The sequence below is a fragment of the Lepisma saccharinum genome, chromosome 25 (assembly GCF_977018435.1).
Source record: "Lepisma saccharinum chromosome 25, izLepSacc3.1, whole genome shotgun sequence".
Taxonomy (NCBI): Eukaryota; Metazoa; Arthropoda; class Insecta; order Zygentoma; family Lepismatidae; genus Lepisma; species Lepisma saccharinum.
Window position 1 is genome coordinate 29,743,770 of NC_139253.1, and position 17,655 is coordinate 29,761,424.

General features: G+C 39.3%; 1 protein-coding gene across 3 annotated transcripts in view; it reads left to right on the forward strand.

Annotated features, from left to right (window-relative positions):
* LOC145978704 (uncharacterized) overlaps positions 1–17,655 on the forward strand; it is a 289,117-nt gene that overhangs the window by 251,191 nt on the left and 20,271 nt on the right. For all 3 annotated transcript variants that reach the window (XM_083111504.1, XM_083111503.1, XM_083111505.1), the window contains one exon: positions 12,208–12,327. In XM_083111504.1, coding sequence (XP_082967630.1) covers positions 12,208–12,327 — 120 coding nt within the window. The remainder of the gene's footprint in view (positions 1–12,207; positions 12,328–17,655) is intronic.

Here is a 17,655-nt window from a genome sequence, read left to right on the forward strand (position 1 = left end):
AAAAATATTGCCACCACTGTAGACACGAGCTTTTTCAATGTATCATTGCAAATTAATTATTAAAATTACATTTGATTATATTAGCTTCTACACCAAATATTTAAAGCCGACTTGCGTGGCAGAGTAGTTAGCACAGCGCACGCTACGGCGCCAGGGATCCCTGGTTCAATTCCCGGCCTGGGCGTCCTTTGTGAGTGTCCCTTCATTAATTTCAGCACATCATAACTCATCCTAATCTTTTCGATTAACCAAAAGTGGCAGAAAAACGAAGTAAAATAAACCAAATCAAATCAACCCGATCCCGATTAGCGTATCTGAGCATAAACTTTTTTTTTTGACAGGATAGCAGATCATCTTGACTTACAAACTTGTCCACTTCGAGTTGATTCGTTTTCCAGTTTTATGGATGGCTCTATTACTGACATCACGAGACAGGTTTCAAGAACTTGTAATATAAGACTACAATAGAACTAACTCTCTCTCTAGCCTTCTTGAACCCGAAAGTTCATGGCTGCAGCAACACAGGCCTTCTATCTGTCCCTATCCTGACCAGGATCTATCCACTCTTTTCCATCCCTACCAATTTCCTTTAGGTCCATCTCAACGTTATCCCTCCATCTTCGTCTTGGTCTTCCTACTGGTCTCTTACCATCAGGTTTCCCAACAAGAATCCTGTAAACTCTTCTTTCCTCTCCCATTCGTGCCACATGGCCTGCCCACCTGTCTTCTTGATTTAATCATTCTAATAATATCTGGACATGAGTACAAATTATGTACTTCTAAATTATGTAGCTAACCTTCTCCACTCACCTGTCTCCCCATCCATTTTAGGCCCAAATATTTTCCTAAGGATCTTATTTTCAAACACACTTAATTTATGTTCCTCTTTCAATGTAAGGGACCAAGTTTCACATCCATATAATATTACAGGCAAAATACAATAGAATGCCAATAAATCATTTAAAAAAAAAACTTCAAAATGAAAATCTTCTGAATGAGGGAATTGAACCCGTCGAAAGTTCCTCTTTTGAGTACATTTCGCATTTAAAGTACAATTATTTGCGGGCATTTATTTCACGTTGAAGTGAATACATACGTTATTCCCTTAATTTCCCCATTTTTACTTGAATCAAGAATAAGAATTAAGAATAACTTGCCAGCCCTTTTTTGACTTTTGAATAACCACGTTCCTGTTAACAAAATGTTACTTGAATAGCAACGTCTACGTGTGTGCATTTGTGCAATAATCGCCTTATTCCTTACAGATCTGTAGAGTCCTAATTAAAATCGCTGACGGGGGCCTTTTGTGTGAATCTTCGTCATAATAGGGGTCAGATGCAACATTAAAACAGTGAAGACTGTAAGGTTGTCAGACTCGTCTAAACCGATAAGTGACGCTAAAGAGAAATAACAATGACTTCCGGACATGACCTGTGATAAGTGCGTTGTCTTTTGTCGAGATAACGTACAGTTCAAGTTAAGTAGCACGCATTGTATTTCTTTTGACAGTTTCATGCCTCGCTATCGTTCGTTCACCAGTTTTCGTTTCCCCCTAAGGCCTCAAACCGTCGATCAATATTGTTCCCATATCTGGCCCAGAGATAAGCCTGCTGATATGTGCTTGGCAAGAGGGAACTAGTGCATGGGAAAACTAGTTCCTGTTGTTTTTATGGTGTGGGATTTGATGGGACTTACAAGGAGGAAAGGACTAGTTTAGGTATACAGGGTGTCCTCGTACAACACCGACAAATTTCCACAGCGTGTAGAGAGCATCACCTGTTTTAGTACCCTTTTGGTCGTTAAGGCCGCGTTTCGATTACTTCTTCGCCTCCAAGTCAACCCAATTCAACGCTGACTTTATGTTGAAGTTGCCAAAACGATGGACCAAGGCCATCGAGAAAATTGGACAATACTTTGCGGAATGAAGATTTTTCTCCTTGTCATAATATTTGTTTTCATTTCAACAACGAAAACGCTCGGAACTTTCCAGACAACCCAATACTTTGAAGAATTTGAAGAAGCAGGACAAGAGAGATTTCAAGAATAGACCAGCGTCCTTCATATTTTTCTCAGGGGAAAAACCTTGGATTTCATCACATCGAGTGCGATTGATTCTGTAGAAAAGCTAAAGCAGAAAGTAAATGATAGATTGTTTAGAAGCGACAGTGTTCTTTCCTCTTGTTTCCGTGCTTCCATGCATGCTATCAGCTGAAAGATTCATGACTCATGCTCAAAGGCATTTCAACTGGTTCCAATTGGGTTACTGCCATAATGTGGTTGTATCGCACTATTGTCTTTTCCGTCATCAGAGTGTCATTTCTTTTCTCGCGTGAAATTTGATTGAATGGGCATTCCTTTGTGTCTGCTGGGTGATCAAGTTCTCCTACTGGTATTGGTAATGTTGACCGGAAATTCCATGAATTCCCTTCTGAGAATGGAAGAATTCCTGGTACAGAATCCCAGCCGAACCACCTTGAGGTAACATATTCATAAACACCCTCAGCTATCGTGTTCAACTGATTGGTTAACCGACTTGTATTGCATATTTTGTATGCATGTTTCCACATGAAACGAAACTATACTCTCTAAAGGAAAGAGTTGTGTAGAGCAACTGGAAGAGGATTGTAAAGAAAGTCACGAAACCGATACTTTGAACGTACCAAACTTTTGAACAAGCACAGAAAGAGACATGAAATCGGCCAATGTAAATTTGGCATCAATATCATTATATATTAAACAGAATTAAAGTAAATTGTATTCGCCGTGTATATATCGGTAGGTCATCTACTAAACTATAAAATTTTCACATCACTCTTGAACACTGCAGCGTTTGTCCAGTTTTCGTGTTCTTGATCTTATTATAAAGTTAATGTAAAAATGTTTACTGAACAATTGTGGGAGGTTTGGACCCGTTGAACCCTCCCCATTAAATAACGTAATATCAGTAGGAAGTTTAGTTACATGAAAGAATGGAATGGTACAAATGTAGTGGAGTTGGTAAGAAGGCGAATTGGTTAAGGCTAGTCGGGACAGTCCCTTTTTTTTTTTCAGTCTGTGTCCCGACTTTTTTCTGACCTCATTCGGGACGTCAAAATTTCCCGATTTCTTGTCAAGCCATTTTTTCTTTAATTTTCTAGTGTTTACTCAGTCATAATAAACATACAATCGCATATTTTCCACAAAACATTGTTGATTGCGAAAGATAAAGAAAAAGATAACATGCAAGCATGTATTCATTACTAACATATTGTGCGTAATAACATTTGTTTATTTTGATTAATTAATAACATATGTAATCATTTATGTGTACGCGCACGCGGTCATGCATTGCAACATAGGAATAGAGTAGTAAAAACGTCCCGATTTCACGTTCTGAAAATATGGTAGCTTTAAAATTGGGGTGTGTGGTGGTATTTTTTAATCCCGTTCTTTGTTGCTTCAGGTACTTGCTGCTTCTGTGCGCGTCAAGTTAAATTAGAGGCGTGCAGGTTTCGTAATATCGTTCATCTATCATTGTCAGGATGTTACACTGGAGTTGAAAGACTGGAAAGTAACCACAGGTGCATCAAGGGCAGTGTGTCAGGGCGAGGCAACTCAATGTGAAGAGTCTTGACACCACGCGTGATTTTTCTTTTGGTGCTTCTCGTTCTTCATATTCAAGGTCGTTTGGTTGAAGGTGTTAGTAGCTGTAAGGTATTCGTTGATGTTCTGAGTTATTGTTAAAAAGACTACATTGGGTTCAAAAGCTCATACTTTCATCGTCAGCTTTTCTAATGTGTAGGTACTCTCGACAAATTCTGTTGTTGACGAAACTTTGCAGTGAGAAACGTTCATAAGATAAGAGAATAGATATAAACACTTATTCATTTAAGGCTGTACTAAACGTAATTTTGTTGTAACTTTTCAATAGCAGCACTGTTGTCAAATCTATGCGTAGGTATAATCAAGGTAGCTTCATGCGGGTTGGTCAATAAACAATAATGAATCAACATTTGTTGGCAATAAATTAGGTCACGTGTGCGTTACGTTGTGTGTTTAAAGAGAGCTGAAACGCAGGATGTTAGAAGAAATCATTTACAGTCTGCCAGATACAATCATTTAAGTACATCCAAACCAGAAGAGTTACTGAAAGCAAATCCACATATTTATATATTAGAAAGTTACAAGATAGCTACATCACAAAATCTTTCAACTTTCATTGCATGCTCTTGAAATTCGATCTCCAAGCTTTGAGCCTCCCCGATTTCGTAGTGGTAATGTCCTGCATGTGCCTGATTAGACTGTCTGTGTATAAAGTGGATTTTTAAAATCTCAACAACTTCAAGCTTTGCCTGTGATTTTCATCTACACTGCTCAAAATAATTAGGGGATCAGGCAAAAATAAGTAGGGGATCAGACCAGATATGTTGTCAGCACCTGTATGAGATACAATCAGCTGCTAAAGCCCCGTAAACGAAAGTTCCATTGCCTTAAACATGACGTAACCTTTGCACTGGTGATATTAAGGGTAGAGGGGAGGAGTGTGTGCGTGCTGATGTTGGTTGCTAGTCGTCTCTGGTTAGCGATACAGTTCAGTTGGGGAAGGCAAAGGTTCAGGTGAGAAAGGCAATGCCACACCAACGTGATTTACCGGAAGCTATGGCTTGAAGGGCCATAGGAAGGATTGAAGTTGGGCAGTCACAACGCCAGGTAGCACTTGCCATTGGAGTATCGCAAAGTGTGATTTCCAGATTATGAACTCGTTTTGAAACCACAGGAAGTGTTCGCAGAAGACAAGGCCAAGGTCGTCCATGAGCAACAACATCGAGGGAGGACCGTTATCTCTTAATCACAGCCTGTCGGAACAGGGGGCAGAATGAAACGCTACTGCAACGTACCTGGCAATCAGCAACGGGACGCAGAGTGTCATCGCAAACTGTCCGGAATCGTTTTCATGAAGGTGGCCTCTATGCACGTTAGCCTGTGGTGTCTGTTCCATTAACGTTACAACACCGTAGAGCCCGTATAAACTGGGCGGAGGAACAGCGTGGTTGGGGACATGCCGAATGGAGGTCTGTTCTGTTCTCTGATGAGTCGCGATTCAGTGTGGAACCTGACAATCGAAGTGTTCTCATCTGGAGTGAAAGCGGAACACGAAACAACCCAGCTTTTGTGCACGAACGCTCCCGATATAGTAGCTGTGGACTGATGGTGTTGGCAGGAATCAGTATTAGTGGACATTCGGACCTGAACATCATCCGCGATGGCACCTTGACAGCTCGAAGGTATAGACGAGATTCTCCGACCTTATGTTGTGCCTTATGCTGGTGCCAATGGTGATTCTTTCCGTTTCATGGATGATAATGCTCGTCCACACCAAGCTGGGTTGGTGGATGACATGCTGGACCACGAGGGTATCGAGCGTCTGCCCAGGCCAGCTTGCTCTACAGACTTAAATCCAATCGAGCACATCTGGGATGCACTAGGCCGATAAGTTGCAGCTCGATCAGCACCTCTCACAACTCGTGCAGAGCTGGAAATTGCCCTTCTGGCAGAGTGGCGACGTATCCCCCAACAGCTCATTTATCAGATCATTGATTCCATGCCACGCAGGTGTGCAGCAGTATTTGTCGTTAGGGGAGACCATACATCGTACTAGAGGAGAGTTGCTGTAGTGTTTGTGTCTGTTTTTGTGCTGTTCTACTGATGCTCTAAATTGTCATATCGCGTCACATGTCATTAATGTCATTAACATCAGGTATCATGACAGCATATCTTGCTGTAACTAATCTCAGAATGAAATAAAGGAAGTGGTATTAGTATGCCTACATGAGTTTTGATATCTGGTCTGATCCCCTACTTATTTTTGCCTGATCCCCTAATTATTTTGAGCAGTGTACTTCATCCCCCTCTCCCTTCAATGTGCATATATACTCTTAAATTTGAATTTTCCTGCAATTTCCTTACATAAAGTAGCATACAAACATACACATTTCTCTTCCTCGTGGCCTGTACACTTCGCAAAATCTTATTTGACCGCCCGAAAGAATTCTAAGTCCCGAAATCGTAAACTTAGCAACATTGCACTTCAGCTCCAGGTGAGAGTAGCCAACTTTGAGTAGGTCCTTCCACTAGACGAAAAACACTGCGGTGATAGGTTTTTAATTTAACAGTTTCCATAAACTTAAAAACTATAAACCGCTATTATAATACGCAATCAAACAGAAATAATAAATTGGAAAAAGAACCTTGAAGGATATTTACGATTCTGCTTGCTCGACTTGAAATTTGGGGGGTTTGAAACACTGAATAGAGTTTTTCTCCACCTGGAGGAAATTGCCATCAAGTTTGTGCAGAAAGAAGCAAATTTGTGTGGAGTTTATGCGACATTTTATTTACAATACCTTGCATAATATCGAACAGTTCTCAAAAACATATATTTTACACGACTTGTCGAGAAAATGTGCTTGAAACACAGGAAGGTGGGAGTCTTCATAAACGTCAACATATTTTTAAGGATAAAATATCATTAAGTTAACGTAGAGCAGTTGGTTAGGCGCCGCTATCCTTATTTTTCATCAAGCGTGAAAGGTCCCGGGTTCAAATCCCACCCTCTCCTCTTTCTTTGTTTGCTGAACAGATACCGTTGATATTAGAATATTTAAAAAATGAATCCGATGCACACTTGAGGGACGTCCCTTATGCGCATATTTCCCCTTAGAAGTTGGAGATTTCCAGGATTTAAAGTTAAAACTTTTCTTTTTATTTATTGTTCATATGTTGTGTTAACACACACATCATAATTAATTCACAAATCACATATATGTGTTCAGGATGCAAAATGTAATGTTGTTTAAGTTATGTATTGTTTGTTCTTCACTGACACCTAAAATATTGATTATTTGATTTCGATATACAAAAAAGAGATATACAGTTATGTTAAGTATTGATGTAGTGCAGTACTGTAACGAAGGAGAGCGTTTAATGAGTTCAAATTGCTAAGATTGGTAATTTTATGTCCGTTCCTTCGTAATGACTGTTGTCAATCCCCTCACCACCATCTTACCAGGCGTCTAAAACTAATAGTAAATCGCTAATTAACATAAATAAATTGTTATTGCGACGAAGGCCGATTCGATAAGAAATTACTAATAAGTATTTATATAGTGAGTGACAAACAAAAAATTCAAAACCTCACAATGATCGTTAATTCGTCACTGCTTTGTATCTAAAATGTTTGTCTTCTTTGAACAGAAAGTACGAGTATCAGATATAACAAACTTTCCCCACTAACTTTGCAATATTCGAAACCACCATTACAGACTTAGCTCTACATAACTTGATTCTGCGCATCCACGTGGCATGTGACTTCCTCCTATCATCAAAATAACTTTCTCTTACTATTTCCTTTCACCTCGTGAAATACTATGTTAACTTCTTAGCACGGTGGATAAACTTTACACCCAATGATATACTTCTAAAAAAAAAATTCTGCTTAGGTGGAGAATCGAACCTACGACCTCTCTCGTAACAATCAAGCACGTTACCTCTTCTCCAGGTAGCTCATGTTAAAATTTGCTACCAGTTTGAAGAAACCAATTCACACGTAATGTCATATCTATAATTTCCTCATAGCAATTTTCATGAAGAAACGAATTCAGATAAAATCGAGAAACGCTGAAAGGGAAAAATGATGAACATGTCTATTGGCGTTTTGTCATATTTTGTAAATAGTGTAAAAATTCCGTGTTTTGAACAAGCAATCGTTTAGTTAAGAAGTATTTTGTTGTTTGTTTAAAGTAGGAACAGGAGAGCGAAGAGGAATCATTTGAACCAGACCCCGTTTGACAAACTTCAACTTTTTTCCAATGAAAAGAGAGAGGAACGTATGAAATATAAAATATGTGTGAAATTAAAACAATGGAAACCTTGAAAGATAATACTAACGAACTTCAAACTATGAAAAACATATTTTCGTGGTGGAAAACTCCAAGTCATTTTCAAAATATGAACTTGATGTTGTTTTTTTATTATGAAGTGGAGATATGGGACGATACGATCCCTCAGCAAGAGAATTTTAAGTAAGCTACCTCCAACTTTTTCAATCGTCATAATTACTACTTAGGGTCCCGAAGTTGAAAAATCTACTTTTTTTCTGACCCTTAAAAACAATGCTAAACCTGATATCATGTCCGTTTCCCTTCAGTTAGAGCCGGAAAACACTTTCAATTTGACATTTTTTTTTTTTTTTTTTGCATTTTCGGCCTTTTTTTACTTTTAGTTTATTTGTCAGTATTTTTAACAATTTATGTTGCATTTTTACTTATTTTTGAGGTTTATTTTTCTCTTCCCCTGTTGTTTCGTGCATTTTCAATGCATTTACTAGTAAAACTTACATATTTAGATTTCTTGACATGGTCCTTTTAGCAAATTCACCATGAATCAAAAATACGGTCAATGGAAAAGCATAATGTTATTCTTAACTGAAATGTTTGGCAATGGATTAAAATACTTTGTGTGAAGATCTACTTTGAGGTTCTTTTTCTGGACACTATTATCACTTTAATCTGTAGTTTTAAAGTAAAATTAGTCACAATATTAATGCAATTACACTCTGGTGTACGCGAAGCAGAACTGTATTTTCGGATGCTGGCCGACTACAGTATCATAGAAGGCCCATTCTGAAAGGAGATGAATTGGTTGATTTGGTGTTTTAAGTCAACTTTATGCAGAGTAAGGCTAATCGGGACTGGACCTACAGTTAAAAGTGGGATCCGAACCGAGTGCATAAAGTAACGTGAACCGTGTGGTGTAGAGGGATCGTTTGCTTATGGAATGGAAGGTCATGGGTTCAAACCTACTTCTTTGCAAAATCTTTTTCGGGAAGTAAACGGCTTTGGACGAGAATGCTTATCTACGTTTCTTGGATATTTCCGTTGATATTTATGCGATTTCTGTCCAGGATTTCCGGATGCAGAAAGTTGACATATAAGTTCTTAATATGTGTTAACTTATAACAGCTAAATGAAAGGAAAAGTATTCCCTAAAATCCTGCCAATCACTGAAAGATTAAAAACATTAGTAGAAGCATTACTTGAGGCATGCACAGTGGCGACGATTATGGAGTGTGGAGGGGCAGATGACCCAGCACTATGCTTAACACTATCTACCAAGGGAAAGGAACTGTCCTTGCCCCACTCCCCCCACCTTGCCCCATCAGTTTTGAAACCCAATCGCCGCCACTGAGCATGAATCACATAAGTATTTACAGTAATATCATATAATATTATATTACGTTATTAGAACACTTCGTACTCGGTAAATAAAAAGGATAAAATAATAAGGAAAGGGTGGGATTTGAACCTACGATGTTTCGATCTTGACGAAAACAGTAAAAAGACGAAAGTGCTGTCATCTAACCAACAACTCCAGGAGTTTGCTAACAGAAAGTTCAGTAAAACACGTTAATCTCAGTTGAAGCAACATTGTACCGGAGTTTCGAACAATTTTTCGCCAAGAACCAAGGAAAAGACACACTTTGCAGAATCATTTGGTATTGTGCAAGGTATCTTTACTAAACATTTCGCATAAAATCATCATAAATTTGCCTTCTTGCATTCAAATGTGACCGCAATTCTTTCCAGGTGGATGAGAACCTGTTTAATTTTTCACAATGCACATACATTTTCCTATTTTCAAATTCAGAACGAAGAATCTTGAAATATTTTCAACATTCGTATTTCTACTTAACATTTTTTTTGTCTACTCATATATTTTATTACTGCTTTAGGGTATCTTTAATTTATGGAATGTGATAGAATTAAAAAAAATCACGAGCGTTTTCATTCAGGAAGAAGAAATGTTACAAAGTTGGCTACTCTTAGTTGACTCTGAAGCGCTATGCTGCCAAATTTACGAATTCCGGGCTTTGAAATTTTTCAGGGCGGTCAAATAAGATGTTGCGAAGTGTACAATAAGGTTACACTATTGCCTTGTAATGATCGGTTAGCAGATTTGATTCCTTGTAGGGGAGCATTTCACTGGTTCAGGTCCCACTTTAAACTCTAGGTCCATTTCCGATTAGCTTGTATGTGTACGAAGTGGACTAAAAACAAACTTTTGGCAGAACCTTTTTACTTCTTGGCAGTATTTAAAGACTGTCGGCTGTAATTCCCATCAAAATTTCTCCACTGAAGACTGGATGTTCGAATATCGGTCAGAGCATGGGTTTTAAATATGAATTCAACTAATCATTCATCATCTCCGTCACGATTTGCCGAAAAAAGGTAAAGGCAAAAGGTCATCGGGGTGGAGGAGCCGCCTTTACCCACGGAGTACCCACTAAGGGAGGATGGGTGATATCCAGAGCTCATTATGCACGGATATGATTTTTTTCCCTGAGCTCTTCTACCTGGTTGTAACTAGGATCTTGTAAACGTCATTCAGACAACTGCCTTCTAGAACACCTAACCTAGGTTTCTAACCTAAACAACTAGAACTAAATAAGAAAGAAAAAACAATTTTCTTGTTAGCTCGAAAAGAAAAGTTCAAGACAACAAGAACATGTGATGTTGTGTGATGTGATGTTTATCACCAGTTAAGAGTTATTATAATGATTTTTCAGTGCGATGTATGCTTGTGCACTATTTTATGGAGGTATTCTGTAATCTTAGCAATGAAATCACGTTTATCTCTTTGGGATTCATTGTCCAATTGGGATACAAAAACGGTACATGTGAAGCGTAAAGGCATATTTGCATTCAGTGGAGGTGGGATATTTTGGCACAGACCTTTGCGTGAAGAGGTTGTTATGGTACGCTGCGAAAGCGGAGTCATTTTCACATCCGGTATTAGCAGCACTGTGCACGTGGTGAGACGTGGAGCTATGCAGTCTGTGTGGGAGTCATACAAACTGCATAATTCCAACTCTAGCCGCATAGTGCTTCGGAACTGGAGCGGGTGTTTTGCCAAGCCTCTGTGATCGGGAGAGCGCATTACATCGTTTACTTCAGGTGGAATTTGTACTTGTATTAATTTTGGTTGTAAATGCTTGGCAAAGTTTGTTTTAATTCGAATTACACACTGTTCAAGAACTTACATTTGATGTACGCTGAGTACGCATATATACTGATTTCTTGATTTTCGTCCACAGTGCCACACATATTTTTTCCTCCACTCACAATTTTTTTTTAAAAATGATGCAATCCTGAGCAAAAATATATTAAAGAGCCCTGTTAAATACAGCACCATTGGCACATTGCCTATAATGCAAGGGTAACCGTAGTGATGGACTTTCGAAGTTCCCGGGTTCGAGTCCCGGCATAGGTGTCCTTTGTGAGTGTCACTTCCATCAGGTTCATCCAACCACCATTCATCTTAATCATCGCGATTAGCCAAAATAGGCAGAAAAGCAACGCTAAAGAACAAAAAATGCATAGCGTAAAGGTAATGTCAAAGGAGACCAGAGAAATCAGAATTGGATAGTTTAAGGAAAGGCGTCTTCTCGAATTCCTGATTTTGCATTATTTCCCAGTGTATCATTATTTGCCCTCTTCGAGATCACTGCTAATATTTCACGATATATACTGTAATGAAGCGTGAATAGGAAACTATTGTTTGTCATCATCTGTATGATCACCTCGCTGTTGTATGTTGTTAGTCGATTAGTTCGCTAAACAACCGAGCATAACTAGTTTCCTATTTTTAGGAGGCACAGGAAGGTTTAGATAATCTCCATTGGTAATTTCTACTGCACTAATCGCCAAATGCGTGGGTTTAACTAGGATTCATAGCTTCCATTTCTTGGTTGGTTCAAATCTGAAACTTCGTTCATGTTTTGTTTTAATGTGAACATCAGAACACTTTTGCTCATAATGGATACGTTGGAAACATTAGCTTGTTATTTTTTGATGCCCTAGTATGCTGCGTTGCAAAGAATGCTGATATCGCTTCATGAAGATATGTGGTATCCGGTTTCGTGATGATGCAGCCATTTTCGTCCCACAACAGTCAGTATCTGCATTCGGCATAGTGTCACGAATTGCTCACCATTGCTGACTAAGGTTGCACAGATTTTCTCACGGTGCCGTCCTACAGGGAGCCCAGAGAGAGAAATTTAAAGAAAACCCTTGTCGCATACGATGTTATGTTGTCGAAGGGACGTTTCCAGGGTACTGATGTTTACATAAGGGTGCCGAGGGACTAACATCTTCGTGTCCTGCCTTCCAGATGCGCCAGAAGGAGTTGGAGCTCAGCAGGGACCTGGAGGACATGAGGCCATTGTCCGATGCTTCCAGTTACGACGAGAGGATGGCAGTGCGTCTTCGCGACAAGGCAACTAGGATTCAGGTGAGCAAATTGTGTCATAGACTATTAACCTATTTGGCTTATGGCTTGCAGAGTCTACGTAGGCAATGTAAACTACACTAAAATGAACTTACAACCTTGATTTGAAGGGAAAGTTAAATTTTCACTCGCGTTGGTTCCAGGGTGTCTACTAGTCCGGAAATCCTAGAGAAATCGGGGGGGGGAGGCAGTTGACCCCCACTTTTTGCTCCGTGCACTATGACCTCTTAATGCTAAACCTTTCTACCAAGATAAAGTAAACTGTCCTCCCCCCAGTGTTGCCGTCACTGTGTCAGGAAAGTTACTTTTCCTGGAAAATCAACGTTTTTGTGAAGTAGGGTTACAAATTAGTAGGAGAAGGAAGAAATTTTCCATTTTTAATTTGTTGTGGACCAAATATACAGATTGATATAATGAAATATTACGGACAGTTACAGTAAAAATTGTATATTTTGAAAAGGGGTCATATTTTGAAATGTTCATGTAGAAATATACTACAATAGTGGCTATTGGTATTTACCACTTTCTTGTTGCAAGTTTTGGGGGGTGTGGTAAATAGTTACCTGGAGTAATATACAGGGTGTCCGAATTGAAACGCCCTGTTTTTAAATGCTTATATTAAACATAATATACAGGCAAGAACAGTGTGGTACGTGGTATATGGTAGCTTAGCTGTGGAAATTTTAAATAGGTAATGAATTGTAAGGATTCATTTATTTTGTATTGTTCCAGGTGGTGAAAAGTGAAAATGACAACTAATGCTGAAAAAGCTCAAACTGTGTAGTGGTACACAGAATTGGGATCCATAAAGCTTAAGATGCTTGTGAAGCACATCGTGGACTGTGGATTTTGTGAGAGCAATCTCACGTGACGCCGTACGAACGGATTTCGTGCAAATGCATCTGCAATGCGCTGAATGTTTTCCTCAGATGTTCGTGATCGGCCACCACCATGCCTCTTAGCGACAGATCCTGTCTCTGGAAATACTGCTTTCCACGCCTTGATTCTCTTGGCATCGGGCGTGTCTCTGTGATACTCTGCATGAAACAGTCGTTGAACTACAATAATGGATCCCAATTCTGGGTACCACCACACAGTTTGCACTTTTTCAGCATTGGTTGTCATTTTCACTTTTCACCACCTGGAACAATACAAAATAAACGAATCCTTACAATTCATTACCTATTTAAAATTTCCACAGCTAAGCTACCATATACCACCTACCACACTGTTCTTGCCTGTATATTATGTTTAATATAAGCATTTGAAATTAGGGCGTTTCAATTCGGACACCCTTGTATTACTAAACTTTACTATAATTATGAGTTTTTAGAAATAATCTTTGTTATCATTAGTCAATGCATTTTAAGTATTATGTATGTAGAAACTCACTCCCTGATTGTTATTTGCTTCCCTCTCCCTACCAAACAGTCCATTATGTTCAGTTTCTCTTTGCATTATAACCTTTATATTTAAGGTTAATACTTTAGAACTTGGTTAAGTGGGATTCTAGTGCAAGGTGTTTAGGTAAAATAGAGTGGCCTTCTTCCAGACCTACACTAAGTGCCCTAATGATGTGGTCTGGAAATTTTGTTTCTTGGTCTGAAAACCTGGAAAAGCGTTTTTTTTAAATTTAAGCACTCTGTGTTCATATTGAGCTGATGATAATTCTATTTGTAAGGGAAAGTTCTGGCATTCTCTTTCAAGCATCATCTGTTGGTAGAAGTTAAATAAAGACAAAAACATGTCGCTTGTGAAACAGGTTTTCCATCGATTAAGTAAATATTTCTGTGTTTGATACTTAGTAGAAAATTGTTCATAACATTCCAGTTCTTCAACTAGTGAATCATTTCTAGAACACCTGCTATTAAGCCTACACCTACTCCCATGTTGTTCGCATATATTACATCGTATAAATAGTTACATTGTCTACATGTAGCCGTAGACTATTGTTGTTTATTCGTACATGCATATCACTTGATCTAGTCCATTTTAAGGAGATGTTTCTTGGTGAGTGAGAGCAGTTCCGTTTATTCTTGTATTTATCTTAAGAAACAAATTGGTCAAGCATTTTGTTTCATAAATATTACTATCTAAATAACCAGTTAAAGGGATTTTGATTGTAAACTAATTACAGAATAAGACTAAGGGAAAGCAAATATGTATTTCGTGTCTTTTCAAAAGTCAAATTCACTTATATTCCAATGCAATCAGGCTACAGGAGTATGATTCTCCTAAGGCGACTCTGATATCTTAGTGGTTTATTCTGTCACCTTTTATCGAACGGTTCAGATTGGCAAATTGCCCATGGATTTGGAAACAACTTTAAATTCGTCCAGTCCCGATTAGTCTCTATCAGCGTAAAGTGTACTTAAAATACAAGGTGGTTATAATTAAAGTGACGGTGTTCAGAGTGGTACAGCACGGGCTGTAATGAGAGTAGCAGTCTGAAACTTCGTAGATATGCTAATGAAGCAATGCGCTCGCGAATTATGCAAAAAAAAAAAAAAAAAAAAAAAGTTCCAATTCTCGCCACCAGGGTAAAAAAATGGCGCTGTAAGCAGTCAAAACGTGGTATAGTTACAGGAAAAAGGCAGGAAAGATCAAACACATGAGAACAATGGCTCTGGCATGTTTATTAGGAACTATGGTTACAAGAACTGTTCAATATGGCCTCCCAATTCAGCAACATGCTGCATTCGTAACACGGCATGGTCGACGGTTGCTCGCAGCATGTCTGGTGAAATCTGAGCGACATGTCGTTGTATGCTAGCCTTCAGATCAGGCAGAGACCGGACATGTCCCTGATAGACACGATCTTTTAGATATCCCCACAGCCAGAAGTCACATGGATTAAGGTCGGGGGATCTGGAAGGCCAATCATCTGGAAACTGCCTAGAGATGATGCGGTCATTAGTGAAGGTTTCTCGCAGCAAATCTTTCACGTGGCGAGCGACATGTGGTGTTGCCCCATCTTGCATGAAAATGGTGGTGTGTTCACAGTTCCGTTCTTGCAAAGCTGGAATCACGTGTTGCAGAAGGAGGTCCCTATAACGTGCAGATGTCACTGTACACCTAACAGGCCCTCGAGGTGTCATCTCCTCAAAGAAAAACGGACCAAGAATGAAGGAGCTAGTGAACCCACACCATGCAGTCACGTAAACTAAGTGCAATGGTTGTTCCTGCACAACATGTGGACGAGTGGAACCCCATATGCGACAGTTCTGAGTATTCACTGTACCGACCAGAGTAAAATGCGCCTCGTCAGTCCACAGAATATTCCCCGGCCACATGTCATCCACTTCCATGCGTGCCAAAAACCGATGGGCAAACTCACGGCGTTGTGGAATATCTTGGGGTTTCAATTGGTGCACAATTTGAATCTTGTAGGGATACCAGTGTAAAATGCACCGCAATACCTTGCGAACTGTTGACCAGGGGAGTGACAATTCACGTGCCACAGCTCTAGCACTGGTTGCAGAAGTTGAGGCATGTGCTGCACGGTCAGCTACAGCTACAGCAACTTCGTCCACAACTTCCACGGGGATGGGCCGCCTTCCTCTCCCTGGTGCAACACCCAATTCACCTGTTTCCTCGAATTTCTTCATCATCTTCTTCAGCCCATTAATTGACATGGGCCCTCTTCTCAGCCCTTTCTGTTGGCGATATTTCCGCAGTGCAGCGTTACTATTGCTCCCATTCTGGTAAAACAACTTCACTAGCAGTGCACGGTCTTTCTTCGCAATAGCCATTGCTTTTTACACGGGAAAAATCAAACTTTTAATGTTCGGCGAACATTCACATCACTAAAGGAAAAAAAAAGCAACAAGCGTCACCAACAACAACCAGGGAGCTCACACAATGGTTAGGCAATGTCACCGACTTTAACGTCAGAGTTACGGAAAATTCCACGTTTTGACTGCTTACAGCGCCATTTTTTACCCTGGTGGCGAGAATTGGAACTTTTTTTTTTTTTTTTTGCATAATTCGCGAGCGTATTGCTTCATTATCATATCTACGAAGTTTCAGACTGCTACTCTCATTACAGCCCGTGCTGTACCACTCTGAACACCGTCACTTTAATTATAACCACCTGGTATAAACTTTTGTAACATGACAATTGGGACAGCCCCCTAAGAAATGGTATCGTTAGTCATCCTAGTTTTAGCAGAACTTCCGCTTCAGTTTGGAGCACATTGTCCTGCATTTGTGCTGTCGTTGACAAGACCTTGTCAGTGTCATGAGGATGTTTACATTCCTTCTCAGTGGTACACATTGTTTTTATATTCTAGGAACAGTATTGACACATACTAGTAGATTGCCTTCACTTTTGCATTTATATTTTTAGTTCACATAAGAGCCCTTGCCGATTCTCCCCCCCCCCCCCCCCAATTTACACTGCTCTACAATTGAAGTTTTGTACAAAAACAAAAGTAGGTTTTTTAAAATAGAATTTGGGCTGCTGTATTCCAAAACGAAATTAGTTTTTGTTCATTGAACTGTGGTTTTATGTTATGCGTGGAAATTTAACTGAAATTATACACAGAACCTCATTTTCACAATTGTGGTAGCACCGAAAAACGTTGGTCGTTGCTCAAAATTGCTTAGGAGAGGATACATTAAAACGCTAAATAATGCAAATATCGTAGCGATATGATTTTGTAGCGTTTGTCTTTGATTTAACCACATTTGGCTCCATATTCTGCAGAGAACATAAAAAACAATATACTGCTATGTTGGTAAAAAGTTATAATTTATGTGTGGGCATAACTTTGGACCTAAATTTGGGAGAGGGGGCAGAATTGTGAACTTTTCTATCTCATAAAAATAGCATGCATTACAATTTTTGCTAAATAATTGTTAACAGTTGGGCTGGAAAGTTCGTAGGCTAACATAGTAAAAAATATTTTTTTGACAAAATTCGATTTTATTATTCAATATAGTTGCCTTCGAGGGCGATACAACGATTATAGTGGTCATACAATTTTTCGATGCCATTTTTATAGTACGATTTCTCTTTAGCCTCAAAATAGGCCTCAGTTTCGGCGATTACCTCTTCATCAGTGCTAAATTTCTTTCCAGCGAGCATTCTTATAAGGTCTGCAAACAGGAAAAAGTCACTGGGGGCCAGATCTGGAGAATATGGTGGATGGGGAAGCAATTCGTACTCTAATTCATATAATTTTGCCATCGTTTTCATTGATTTGTGACACGGTGCATTGTCTTGATGAAACAGCACTTTTTTCTTCTTCAAATGGGGCCGTTTTTTCGTGATTTCATCCTTTAAACGCTCCAACAACGCTATGTAATAATCGCTGTTGATGGTCTGGC